The sequence below is a fragment of the Thrips palmi genome, unplaced genomic scaffold (assembly GCF_012932325.1).
Source record: "Thrips palmi isolate BJ-2018 unplaced genomic scaffold, TpBJ-2018v1 HiC_scaffold_10, whole genome shotgun sequence".
In the NCBI taxonomy this organism is placed as follows: Eukaryota; Metazoa; Arthropoda; class Insecta; order Thysanoptera; family Thripidae; genus Thrips; species Thrips palmi.
Genome location: NW_023144621.1, coordinates 11,500,863 through 11,513,620, shown reverse-complemented (window position 1 = coordinate 11,513,620; position 12,758 = coordinate 11,500,863). Strand labels below are relative to the sequence as shown.

Below are 12,758 nucleotides of genomic sequence, written 5' to 3'. Positions count from 1 at the left end.
GTTCCGACGCCCGCCATCGCCATCCACTGCCGCCACTGCCGTCGCCACCGCCCCCACCCTGGTGTCCAAGGCTCTGAGGTGAGGGGTGGGTGCCATGAGCCCTGGGCCGGTGGGTGTCCTGCTCGCGCTGTGCTGCCTGCTGGCCTGCTTGCTGGACGTGGCCTCCCCGCAGCCCGCCCCCGCCCCACAGGCCCCGGCCCTGTCCACGTCCCTGTCCACGTCCCTTGGCCTCAGTTTCGGCCCCAGGTCTTCGTTCTGGGGTCTGCGGCCCTTCACTCCCAGGCACAAGAAGAACATCACCATCGGCTACCTCACGGCCGTCAAGGGCGAGCTCACGGACCGCCAGGGTCTCGCTGTGTCGGGCGCCATCTCCATGGCCCTTGAGGAGGTGAGGTGGCGTTGCTTTCCTTGGGACTCAACTCAAGAATGTGCAAACTTCTGCCTTTAAATCATGCCTTTCTGTTTGTTTTATTTTTAGATCAACAATGATCCATACTTGCTTCCTGGAGTACACCTTAATCTTCGCTGGAATGACACTCGTGGCGAAACTGTTACAACTACCCGCTGCATCGTGGACATGCTGTGCGATGGAGTGTCGGCGTTTATTGGACCCGAAGGGTCATGTCATGTGGAGGCCATTGTTGCCCAGTCTAGGAATATACCTATGATAAGTTATGTAAGTGGTCCTTTGACTATTACTGTTCTGATTAATTCGCCTGAAATGAAAAAATTATGTGTTCTCTTAATTTTCAGAAATGTTCTGACAATAAGGCATCAATGGCCTCCACTTTTGCGCGGACGGAACCCCCAGATATTCAGGTGATTTGGGAAAATATTTTCCTGCTCTGTGACTATTGCTTTCTTTTTATATATCAATCTGTTCTAATCTTTGAATTATTCTTTTCCTTTCCTTTACTGTAGGTTACTAAATCATTGATCTCATTGCTCCGTTATTACCACTGGGCAAAGTTTACAGTGCTCTATGAAGAATCTTGGAGCACTGTAGCAAGCTCACTCTCTGATCAGGCTGCACACAACAACATGACTGTCCAGGAAAAAGTTCAAGTGCAAGATACTCATAAATGCTGTCAAGAACATCTAAAGTGCTGTCAAGCAGATTATTGGTATAAAATTGTACAAAAAACAAGAAACAACACCCGCAGTAAGTACAATAAATTTATTTCAAGTGTAACAGCCAAAAAGTTGATGGGATGTTGTCTTAAATATTATGTGTCTTTCTTTCAGTATATGTATTTTTGGGCAACCCTGGCCTATTGATTGACTTGATGAATGCCATGCAGACTTTGCAACTTTTCGATTTTGGAGAGTACATGGTTATTCATGTTGACATGATGACATATTCAGCAAAAGAAGCTACAAAATACCTGTGGAGTAAGTGGGTGAATTTCATGAGATATGTTGATTACCACTTTGCAGTATGATAATATTTAAAAATGTTTGGCTTTTGCAGAACCGCAGGATTTTCACAAAAATAACTGCATGTTTGATGCCAACTCTTTGAGAAAGGCACAATCCTTGCTGGTTATTGTGTCTACCCCACCAGCATACAGCTATGTAGATTTCACTGAGAAAGTTAGATCTTTTAATACCAAAGATCCATTTAATTTCAAAATGCCTCAAATATTTACGAATGTTAATTTTAATAAGGTATGGGGTATCTCTTTTTTTCTAAACGGCTACTTGGTAAATTGAATTTTTATTAGTTCATGTTGTAATGAATGACTCTTTTTTATAGTTTGTATCTATTTATGCTGCATACCTATATGACTCAGTCAAGCTCTATGCAAGAGCGTTGGATAAATTGTTAAGAGAACATGAGGAAAAAGGATCTCTTACTGATGAGGATATTGACAGAATCGCTAGCAACGGCACACGTATTATTGAAAACATTAGGAATCAGACGTACACAAGTAAGAATTTCTCATTTTATTTGCTTATATATTCAGCCTTACCAAGATGAAGCTAACAATTTTCATTCTCCTTTAAGGTGTCACTGGGGCCACAATTAAAATTGATGAGAGAGGTGATTCAGAGGGCAACTTTTCTGTCCTTGCTCTGAAATCTTTCAACCTTCGGTTAGAAAACTTTTCCTGCAACTATCACATGGTACCAGTAGGACAATTTCATCAAGGAAAATCAACAGTATGTATCTACCTTTTGAAGACAGCGCTATGCTGTCTGTTTAATCAACACTATTTTGACTTCTCTGCCTCTTGTTTCCTAGGAATACAAACTCAACTCACCAAATATGCAAATTGATTGGCCTGGAGGTCGCAAGCCAGATGATGAACCGAATTGTGGTTTCAACAATGAATTGTGCCCAAAGGATCATTCTCACCAAGGAGGTGTGGTAGCTGCAGGTACATTAGCAGTTTTGCTGTTTTGTGCAATAGTTGTTACAGTCAGCATCTACAGAAAGTGGAAAATAGAGCAGGAAATTGAGGGACTACTCTGGAAAGTGGATCCTGCAGAAATTCGAGGGTATTTCGGAACAGATATGGTTTCTTCCCCTAGCAAGCTCAGTCTTGTAAGTGCGACCTCCTATGAGTCCCGATATGGTCCTCAAGTATTTGCTGCGACTGCCCAGTATAGAAGTGTTGCTGTAAGAATTAAGGAACTGAAGTTTTCTAAAAAGAAGGACATCTCCAGAGAAATAATGAAGGAAATGAGACTTCTCAGAGAAATTCGACATGACAATATCAATCTTTTTCTTGGAGCTGTAATTGAGCCCATGCGTATTCTTCTCCTCACTGACTATTGTGCCAAGGGTAGTTTGTATGTGAGTATTGTGGGACATTTCATGATAACAGTACTACTAGCTGTCTATTCATTTAACAATGTTTATTTTTTGACAATTTTTTGCAGGATATCGTTGAGAATGAAGACATCAAATTGGATAAATTATTTATTGCTTCTCTGGTTCATGATCTCATTAAGGGAATGTTGTACATCCATAGCTCGGTTTTGGTTTGTCATGGAAATCTTAAATCATCTAACTGTGTTGTGACAAGTAGATGGGTGCTTAAAATAACAGATTTTGGCTTACATGAGTTACGGCACAGTGCAGAAAGTGGTAGTATTGGTGAGCACCAGTATTTTCGAAGTAAGTAGTGTGCATCCTTTTGCCTGTTATTTTACTCCATTCAAAAATTCCTGTACCAAAATTCATTCTGTCTGTTTTTACAGATCAGTTTTGGAAAGCTCCAGAACTTCTAAGAGATAGTTGTTTATCAATTAGGGGGACTCAAAAAGGAGATGTTTATGCATTTGCCATAATATTGTATGAAATTCTAGGTAGACATGGACCTTTTGGCATACATAACATGGAACCTAAAGGTATTTTTTATTTACAAGTGTATGACTAAGTTTAAGTAAGTTTCATGGGAAGCCTTATTTGATTTTTTAATAACACTGTACATATTCTACTATTTCCAGAAATTGTTGATCTTGTTAAAAATCCACCTAGCAGTGGACCTTACCGACCAGATGTTGATATGCTAAGAGATGGTGAAAATGAGTGTCCAGAGTATATTCTGCAATGTATGCAAGACTGTTGGTTGGAAATTCCTGAACAAAGACCAGATTTTCCAAGTATTCGCTCCCGTCTCAAGGAAATGAAGGAGGGCAAGTGAGTATTGGTTTGAATTATCATTCGTTTGATTGAAGATACAACTCCTACTTACTCTTCTTTACCCCTTTCCCCAGATATCGTAATATAATTGATCAAATGATGGATATGATGGAGAAATACGCCAATAATTTAGAAGATCTAGTGACAGATAGAACTCGTCAGTTGTTTGAAGAGAAACAAAAAACTGAAGACTTACTTCATAGAATGCTTCCAGCGTAAGTTTTTATGGTTGATCATTTTTATTCATCCTTGGCCAACTTTTGATGTTCTAATCTGCATTTTCAGGCCTGTTGCTGATCGCTTGACACGAGGAATTGGTGTTGAACCAGAATCTTATGATTTAGTAACAATTTATTTCAGTGACATTGTAGGATTCACTGCAATGTCAGCAGAGAGCACTCCACTTCAGGTATCAATACCTCACTATTTAAGAATTCACCGCTTAAATTATTCATTTGTTTTATTGATCATTCTTTTAAACTTTCTTTCTAATTTGCAGGTTGTCAATTTTTTGAATGATCTCTACACATTATTTGACAGGATTATCAGAGGGTATGATGTGTACAAAGTAGAAACCATCGGGGATGCTTACATGGTGGTAAGTGAACTCACATTGCATTCACTTTTCTCAATTCTCCCCATTTTTTGATTCATTAATAATTGTACTATTCCACCCTTTGATTGTTTAGGTTTCTGGTTTACCTCTAAAAAACGATAGCCATGCTGGGGAAATCGCTTCAATGTCTTTGGAATTACTAGACGCTGTCAAAAACCATAGAATTGCTCATCGTCCAAATGACACTCTAAAGCTCAGGATTGGCATTCACACTGGTAAGAAATGTTTGTTTATTTGGTTAGTCATTGTGTTGGTACTCTCAAAGTCGGAAATGTAGCATTCTTGCAATTTTCCAACAGGGCCTGTGGCAGCAGGAGTTGTAGGATTAACCATGCCACGGTACTGCCTCTTCGGAGACACTGTCAACACGGCATCAAGAATGGAATCCAATGGGGAGGCACTTAAAATCCACATCAGTCCTCAGTGCAAGGGTGCTCTTGATAAAGTTGGGGGTTATATTACTGAGGAACGTGGCCTTGTACACATGAAAGGAAAGGGGGAAGTCATGACTTACTGGTTGACTGGGGCCACTGATAAAGCTATCAAGAAACGAGAGGTTTGTAAAACTTTGGTAAATTTGGTGTTAAACTTAAATCATTAACCTTCTTTGCTTATTGTATTTTCTTTCACATTCCAGGTGGATATTGCAGATTTAGCACCTCTTTTCTGTCGACCCCGCCGTAGTCCAAGGCTTAACACAGATTCTCGACATGCTTCACTTTGTGGTTTTGGGGGCATACCAGGGGCAGGCAGTCGCAGGCAATCCAGTGTTCCCAGAGGAAACAGTCAAGATGTAGACAGCTCTTCTACCCTTGGCTTGGGTGCAGTCTCTGGGGGAAGCATCCTGGGAGGTGTTCTGGGGAGTACCTCTGGAAACCTCCATGGAGTTGTTGCGGGAAGTCTTAACAACAGCAGCAACAATAGCCCTTCTGGCCGTCCCTTACGTAGAGTTCAGATTTCAAGCGGAGGGGATGTGTCATCAAAATCCACCCTTAATAGTCAAGTAAGTATTGAACAGCATTACCTTTAAAAACACTTCTGCTTTAATTTTTTGCACTAGTTTCCAATGCTCCTTTCTTTGTGTACTTCAGTCATTAGTGGAACCAAGGACAGATGAGTGTTCTCAGCAGCAACCAAGACCAAGAAGGCTTCTTTCTTCGGTTGCCTCTTCCTCTGCAACGGCTGGTTACACTAGTGGCAGTGACGATGAGAATGAAATTGAACTATTGAAGTATGGTCCAGTCAGGGAGTCTAGGTCACTTGATCCTTTCCCTATGGAAACAGAATTAGAGCAGCTACCGAAAAGACAGCCTCCCCTCTCTCAAGTATGTTAGTCTTCCTATTTCATATAACATTTTGATTATTGTAAACTAATAATAAACATTAAATTCTTTTTTTTTCCCAGGTGCGCCGGAGAGGGACTCGTTCTCTTGAACATTGCGATATATTTGACCGCGTGCGTCCTGTGTCAGATATTCCTTTGCACAAAAACAATCATCGCACATTTCCAAATGGTGCTGTTTCTGGGGTCAACCCCGGTAGCCGGGTAGCTGGGGCAAGCTCAGAAGACGTTAGAGTGCCATTATTAGCGCCAGCAGACTCTCTTGTTCCTCGTGGTACTGTGATTGTCCCAACTAAACGATGGAGATCATTAGAACAATTAAAACCTGCCGCTGCTGCCAGTAATCCTACTTATTTTGGAGATGGGAAGAAGGCAGATGTTCGGGGTTCAATAAAAAGCTGGTTGTATGGACTTTTCAATGGAAATGGTTTACGGTCCAGTGAAACATCACTGAGAAAAGGAATGAACAGTGGATACAGTGATTTGCCAGGTGAGAAGGAGAGTATAGTGTGAAAACGAACCACAAAGTACGGAGGAGTTTTGTGAGTTACTGTATCAAGTGTATTTCAGTAGTTGTGTATTGGTGCCTTTTCTGTGATTGTGCTGAATGTCAGGACCCTCTGGGTTTTGGCCTGCAAAATGGACCAATTTCTACCAAGACAACATTCTGCTTGTGATTTTCAGTGATGATTTAGTCCACGTCAATACTATGTGTTTTCTTGTATGGGGCGTTGTCTTATCATGAGATCTATGCTCTGTCATTTTTAACCATAGCCCTGTGTTATTGTAAAACACATCTCATATTTTAATTTGGTTATCAAAAGATGATTTGTAAATACGCTGAAGATGTGAACTTGTAAATTTAGATTTATGTATGTATAACCACTGAATCATTTGTGTACATGGCTGGACTAGCATCTGTCGCAATCGAAAGATTAGATTGGTTGAATCACAACGAACTGCGTAAAAAGTTGCAGTGAGGAAAAATGTTTAATTTTTCTTAAAAATATTTTTCAGAAAAAAAATTTAAAGTTTGTTGTTTTTGTAAAACATTTTAGGGGTTGTTCAGATGTGCATTACATGTTCCAATGTAGTCTTTTTTGTTTTCTTCCTATTTTCTTCTTTCTAGATATCTTAATTTTATTTCTTCCTTATATGTAATGTGGCACTCTCATCTAGTGGACAGTATGAACAACTCTCTAACATTAATCTTCCCAACAACCTTTTTAAAAAAAATCTAATCAAACAAACAGAAAAAAATTTATGAAGTTAAAATAACATGCAGAACGCACTGGCTGGTGCTTTGCACCAAGTCATTGGTAATTATTTTTACAGGGAAGCCAGCCATATATTTATGAGTCTCACAACATTGCAATTTGACCATTTGTTTCTACCTTTGAAGCATCACTAAAATTGACCTCAAGGGAACGTGTATGTTTATGTTTTGAATAAATTTTTATCTCCCTTGCGTCTTTAACATACTTATGAATGGCTGTTTGTTTGTATGTTCCCATCTTTAATTACCAAACAGAATTTGGTGCTAGTCCTTTTTATATTGTCTGCCTATTTTGCTGTTGTTTTATCCACGGTTTGTTTCATCATGTTGAATATTATCCTCCAGCACTGTGACACGGCACTGACTTGCAGCTAGAACATGAATACTCTCAGAACATTCCTATTCGTGTAATTATTATATTCCTAGACAGTGCTTATTTGTTCAGCTTCTGCTTTATCTGTAACATGTGCCATTTAATATTTGTTTGTTTCTTTTTATTTTATTTTTTTATTATTTTTTCTTTCTTTTCAAAAAACTTGGTTGTTGATTTTGTCTGTTGCCATGCTAGATTATTTATTTCATACATACAGTGTGTTTTTGTTGCAGGGCATTTATGTTATGCAATTTTCAGGCAATCTCTGAATATCTTATCTTATTAGACTGAGACTAATAGAGCAAGTTTCTCCTCAGCCTAAGCTTAGTAGAACTTGAACTGACTTGTAGCTCTTTCCTGTAAAAGTCTTGAGGTGCTACATTCAGTTGTGATTGCCAGTCGTAGCTTCTGTAGAAGCTGCTTTAGTTTTAAGTTAGTGGATTTCTTTGGTAGCAAACAAATGGACAAATGTATGGTTTTGAGCGTGAATATGAAATTCTTGCTAGTCACAACTATTCATGTCGTATTCAGTGGTTATAGAAATTTCATGTGATTTATGTGAAACCTGTGATATTCTCTCATGTGCATCAAAAGGATAATTTGTCATTTATCAATGCCCAGTTCAAAGACAGCATCTAATCCCCAGGTATCTTGGAGATTTTTTTTTTAAAGAACCACTTAGGTTATTGAAATTTAGAACATGACTTCATGTAATGTGAACAAACCACAGGCTTATTTCAGCTGAAATTTTATCAGGGGTTCTCCCATGAGGACTTACAAAACAGGAGAAGGAGTCCATTGCTGTATGCTTTTGTTAATAATATTTTCTTTTGACATGCACACTCTCCAAATTACAAATGACCATTCTAAAACATGCTATATTTGAATTGATTGACATTGATTAAAGTTCATTAAGGGTGGATAAGTTCAAATTTAATTAATGAAGAGAGTTGATCAACTACAGCAACAATCGCTTGCCCACCATACTGATTGTTTCCTTAAGATTCGTAATTGCCTCAGGAAAATGGTTTCCACCCACCTTATGCGTTCATACTTGCGCAGGTGCTGTGGTGTTTAAGAGTTTTTTTGTTATTGTTGTTTTTATGGAAGACTGTTATTTATAATGAAACAATTGTGGTAATTAATTATTTTATGCATTATATTGTGTTATAACAAATGATTGGTACATTTGGAAACAAAGTAATGGAACGATGGATGGCTGTGAAACGTAATTATATTTTCTCTTTTTTTTAAATATGTGAAATATACAGATGATGTGCCAATTTATTAGTTGTGTTTTTTGTGTATCACATAGGGTACAGTTCCTCTGCTGACCCATGTTGTAATACTTCCACTTACCAATATACTTTAGAAAATAGTGTTTCCAATTTATAACAAATGCTGTATTTATATATGTATGAATATACCTTTGTTCTATATGCATACATATATATTTATCTGGATAATGCTGGTAAGCAAGACAGTTGTTGAAGTAAAATTTATAAACTCATGGAGCTAGTTTTACTTCTTTACCCCTTTCTTTCATGCGCAGAAGTCAAAAGTTGTATTTGTTACGTCCTTTGGGCAGAGAGTGCCATCTTATCAAAAACTATTCACCACTCCCTGCACATGGCCGCACCCCAGAGAGGACCCAAACCAAAGTGAGGCCATATGAGGTCTAAGGATGCCAATTTGACGTCCTAGTGACATCCTTTGGCATCAGTTTGACTTCATTCAAACTTCATTTTGACTTGCCGTTCTCCCTGAAACCTCTGCCTTGTTCCTGCAAGAATGCAACCGCGCTGTAGGGATGGCAACCCATCAGTGGCAGACTGGCAGAACGAGGCGGGCGGCGGCCAATCATCGCAAAAGAAGTAGGGCAGGTTCCTGGCCTGTCTCGGTCACAGGATCAGCGCTAATCAGGATCAGGACTTCCCGATAGCTAATCCCGGTGCCCAGTCCAGTCTCCTCGTCTCGACGGCGTTACCGAGGACGCGACTAGAGACTGTTCTCCTCCTTATCCTTGTCGGCGAGTCCTGACCGGAGCCCTCTTGTCCTCCAAGTGATGAGCATTCTAAGGCACGCGCGCCGCCGCTCGGTGCAGCTGGCTCTCCATGCCCATGCCCAGGACACACACCAGCACCAGCAGCGCGCCCGTCACGCTCATCCAGTCCGGCACCTCGCCGAAGCCCAGCACCTGGATGGCGAACGCCAGCACGATGTCCAGCGACCGCGTCACCGCCACCTGCAACACGCACGACGAACACAGTGCCCCGGCGTTCTGTCTCTCTCGCATTCTACGGTACGGGCCATGAGTGCGAGAGAGACAGAGCAATGAAATCTCTGTTCGGGGGCCTCGGGGTGGATGACCCGTGATCACTCCCGTCGTGAGGCAGGTTGCCTATCGGCGGCGCCCAGCTGCATGCAGGTTGCTGAGTGCTGATAGCGTTGCGCGTCAGTTGGCGTCAGCTCGTATTTCATTTGGCATTGCCCGTTGCCGGCCGTTGCCCACCTTGCCGGCGCCCTCCAGGCTGAGGGCGTGCGCCACGAGCAGCTGGCCGGACAGGCCGAAGGCGGCCACCATGCCGACGAGCGCCCACTGCCACAGGCCGTGCGGCAGGCGTATGTCGCCCTGGCGAGGGCCGAGGTAGGCCAGCAGGCTGCCCGACGTCAGCAGCGACCACAGCGACAGCTGCAGCACCACAACCGAGAAGTGCACGTCCTTGCACTTGCGCATGATGACGATATTGGCGGCGGTGAAGAGCGTGGCGAGCAGCGCGCACGCGTAGCCCACCACGTCGTAGGAGTGCCCGGCGGTCGCTGTGGCCACCGTCGTGGCCGCGACCGCCGTGCGGAGTCCTGCCGCGGCGTTGTGTAACAGACCGAGCGTCGGGGCCTGCACGTGCAAGACGAGGCAAAAATGTCAACTAATGTCAAATCAAAATGGAGGCGGCTTTCGCGGTCTGGGCGGGCGCGCTTTAGAGCTTTCCATCGGAAAACGGAGACGTCGTGCGATCGGTTCGCGTAGTTCGCGACCGTCGCGTGTTGTCCTAGTCAGTCCTTGACACACTCCTCGACGCCGCCGCGCTCTTTGCCCACCCCGCGCCATTATTTTTTATCGGCTTTGTTCCGATGAGTAGAGTGGCCCACCTGCCCTGCTAGCACACTAGCACCGAATGCATCAATCCCATCGACAGTGGCACAGCCCTGGCACAGCCCTGGCACAGCACGGCGCCCACTCAAGTGCGGTGCTTGGCGGGGGGATTTGGCTTCGGTAAAGCCGCGGCCGCCACTCAAAGCATAGATTCCGCAATGCCAGCAAACTGATTCCGAAGAGTGTTTTTTGCCGCTCTCTCTCGCACTCACGGGGCGGCTTACCTGGAAGAGGAAGGGCGGCTTGGAGATGAGCACGACGCCGGTGAGCAGCATGCAGACGACGAGGGTGCGGAAGAAGCCGCACGGTTCGCGGAGAAACAGGAAGGACAGGATGAGCACGAAGACGGGCGAGCTGAAGATAATGGTGGTGGCGTCGCCCAGCGGCAGCCGCCGGAACGAAAAGAAGAGCAGCACGAGCGTGAGCGCGCCGACGACGCCCTGCAGTTGCAGCAAGCCGCGGTGGCCCTTGGGCCCCAGCACGCCCACGCCACTGTACAGCGCCACCGGCAGCACCACCACCACCTGCACCAGCGACCGGATCACCAGCAGCTCCATGGGGTCCACGGAGCGCAGCGCCTTGACGGCCGCCGAGGACATGGTGAAGAACATGCCGGACACCAGCGCCAGGAAGATGCCCCACCAGTTAGTCTTCTCCAGGCCCTGCAAAGCGCCCCACGAAGCGACGGTGAAACGGTGACCTCTCTTGGGCAGCCGATGGGGTCACTACCATAGGAGACTCACCAGACGCGCCGTCAAGGACTCGGTGCGGCCTCGGCCCCGGGCGCCGCCCCCTCGACCGCCAAGGGAGCTGCCCATGTCCTTCCACGGCCTGTGGGCCGCGTGCTCCGCGCGCTCGTCGAGGGGCTCGGCCTCGGTCTCGGCCAGCAGCACCGTCACCTCGGGGAGGCTCTGGTAGTAGTGGTGCGGCGGCATGTTGGCCGTGCTGAGCGAGCGCTGCTTGCCCGGCAGCAGCAGCGTCTCCTCGCTGGCGCTCATGCTGGAGCTGTAGCCCATCCCCATCCCCAGGCCGAGCCGCGACGCGGAGAAGCGGCGCCCGCCCTGGCCGTGGTGGCCCTGCCCGTGGCCACTCGAGTAGGGCGGCGGGCCGCTGTCCATCTGCATCTGCAGGCAGGCGGAGGGTTGGACCAGTCAAACGATAAAGAAAATTTCAGCGAAAGAGGGCACCCCGGCGAACCGGCCCTCTTCCCTGCGGCAGTGGTGCTCACCAGACCATTCCCCCATCTCACCACAGGAGGAGCAACCTCGGAGTTACAACCACTCACAACCACCGCAGTGGTCCGTCATTGGTCACGACATCTGTGGCGTGGAGGAGTCCTCTCGTAGTAGGCCAGGCTGCACCTTTCCCAGTGGGCGGCATTCGATGCCCGGCCCCCTTCCCACTCAGGGGCCATACAAGCTGGTCAGGAGTCTCGCGTTACCCTGCCCAGCAGCAGAACCGCACTGAGCTGAGAGGCACTGGTGGCCGGCCGATTTTGTATACTACTTGAACCGCCTTCGTGCGGTGCATGCTTGGTAAAAACATTCGCAGGGACTCGTGCGACAGCAGCAAACGCTACGCATACGCGGTGCATGCGCGGTGCGTCGACCCCTCGACCGCGACACCGCGACGCCGCGACTCGGCCGGAGCAGATGGTCATTAGAGACCTCCACCTGCAGACGGATTCCGCACGGCATTCCGCCGCTCTGTCTCTCTCGCGCACTCGGCGGCGTCCCGTATAGGTGCGAGAGAGACAGTGCCCGCGTCCGCCCTCATCGTCCGGAGGTCATGTGGGTCTACGTCGCGCTGTCTCGCGAGAAGGGTTGTCGGGGCCGTCTACGTGGAAAGAATGGAAGGGAGGCGTGCAACCAGGACAGGAACTACACGAACTCATTTCGGCTAGAGCGAAACCTGAGCGCCAAGAATGCGCCTAGTGTCTCGAGTCCCTCGAGTGGAGGACCCCGCTTATCGGGCACGGCGGCCAATTGCTCGTGGACAGTGTAGCAGACAGCTCCGCGGCGGCGGGGAGGCGTTGTCCGAGGGCGTGTCCGTGCCCACCCACACGCGACCTACAAGAAAATCACCCTGGGGACGGGGAAGGACCAGGGATAGAGAACTTCGCAAGGATGTAGTCAAGATGACTTTGCGCCTACCTTGAGCCTTTAGCACCTTGAGAAAGAACGCCAGCAACTTCCAGTGAGGGCGCGTCGCGCGGCTGCAGGCGGTCCGCGGTGGCGCTCCGTGCGGTGCGTGGGCGTGGGGCCGTTTGACGGCGTCCTCCCCGTCAACCCCAGGGCCGCGGGGCCGCGGGGGACGCCCGCCGTTCATTACCATTCTAATTTGGC

General features: G+C 46.3%; 2 protein-coding genes across 2 annotated transcripts; one reads left to right on the top strand and one right to left on the bottom strand.

Annotated features, from left to right (window-relative positions):
- Positions 1-94: 94 nt before the first annotated feature.
- Positions 95-8,769, top strand: LOC117650822 (receptor-type guanylate cyclase Gyc76C-like). The gene is made up of 20 exons (XM_034394428.1): positions 95-388; positions 479-676; positions 754-819; positions 922-1,162; positions 1,246-1,392; positions 1,472-1,668; positions 1,757-1,931; positions 2,009-2,163; positions 2,246-2,800; positions 2,887-3,124; positions 3,208-3,357; positions 3,457-3,649; positions 3,727-3,867; positions 3,938-4,061; positions 4,152-4,250; positions 4,342-4,483; positions 4,568-4,824; positions 4,906-5,271; positions 5,360-5,593; positions 5,674-8,769. Exons 1-20 carry the CDS (start codon positions 95-97, stop codon positions 6,121-6,123), a joined length of 4,422 nt encoding a protein of 1,473 aa, XP_034250319.1. The 3' UTR covers positions 6,124-8,769.
- Positions 8,151-12,673, bottom strand: LOC117650859 (solute carrier family 35 member G1-like). Its single transcript, XM_034394476.1, has 5 exons — positions 12,567-12,673; positions 11,157-11,537; positions 10,638-11,075; positions 9,772-10,155; positions 8,151-9,504 (listed from the first exon to the last, which is right to left on the bottom strand). The coding sequence occupies exons 2-5, from the start codon at positions 11,535-11,537 to the stop codon at positions 9,334-9,336; spliced, it is 1,374 nt and encodes a 457-aa protein (XP_034250367.1). The 5' UTR covers positions 12,567-12,673; the 3' UTR covers positions 8,151-9,333.
- Between the last annotated feature and the right edge of the window lie 85 nt (positions 12,674-12,758).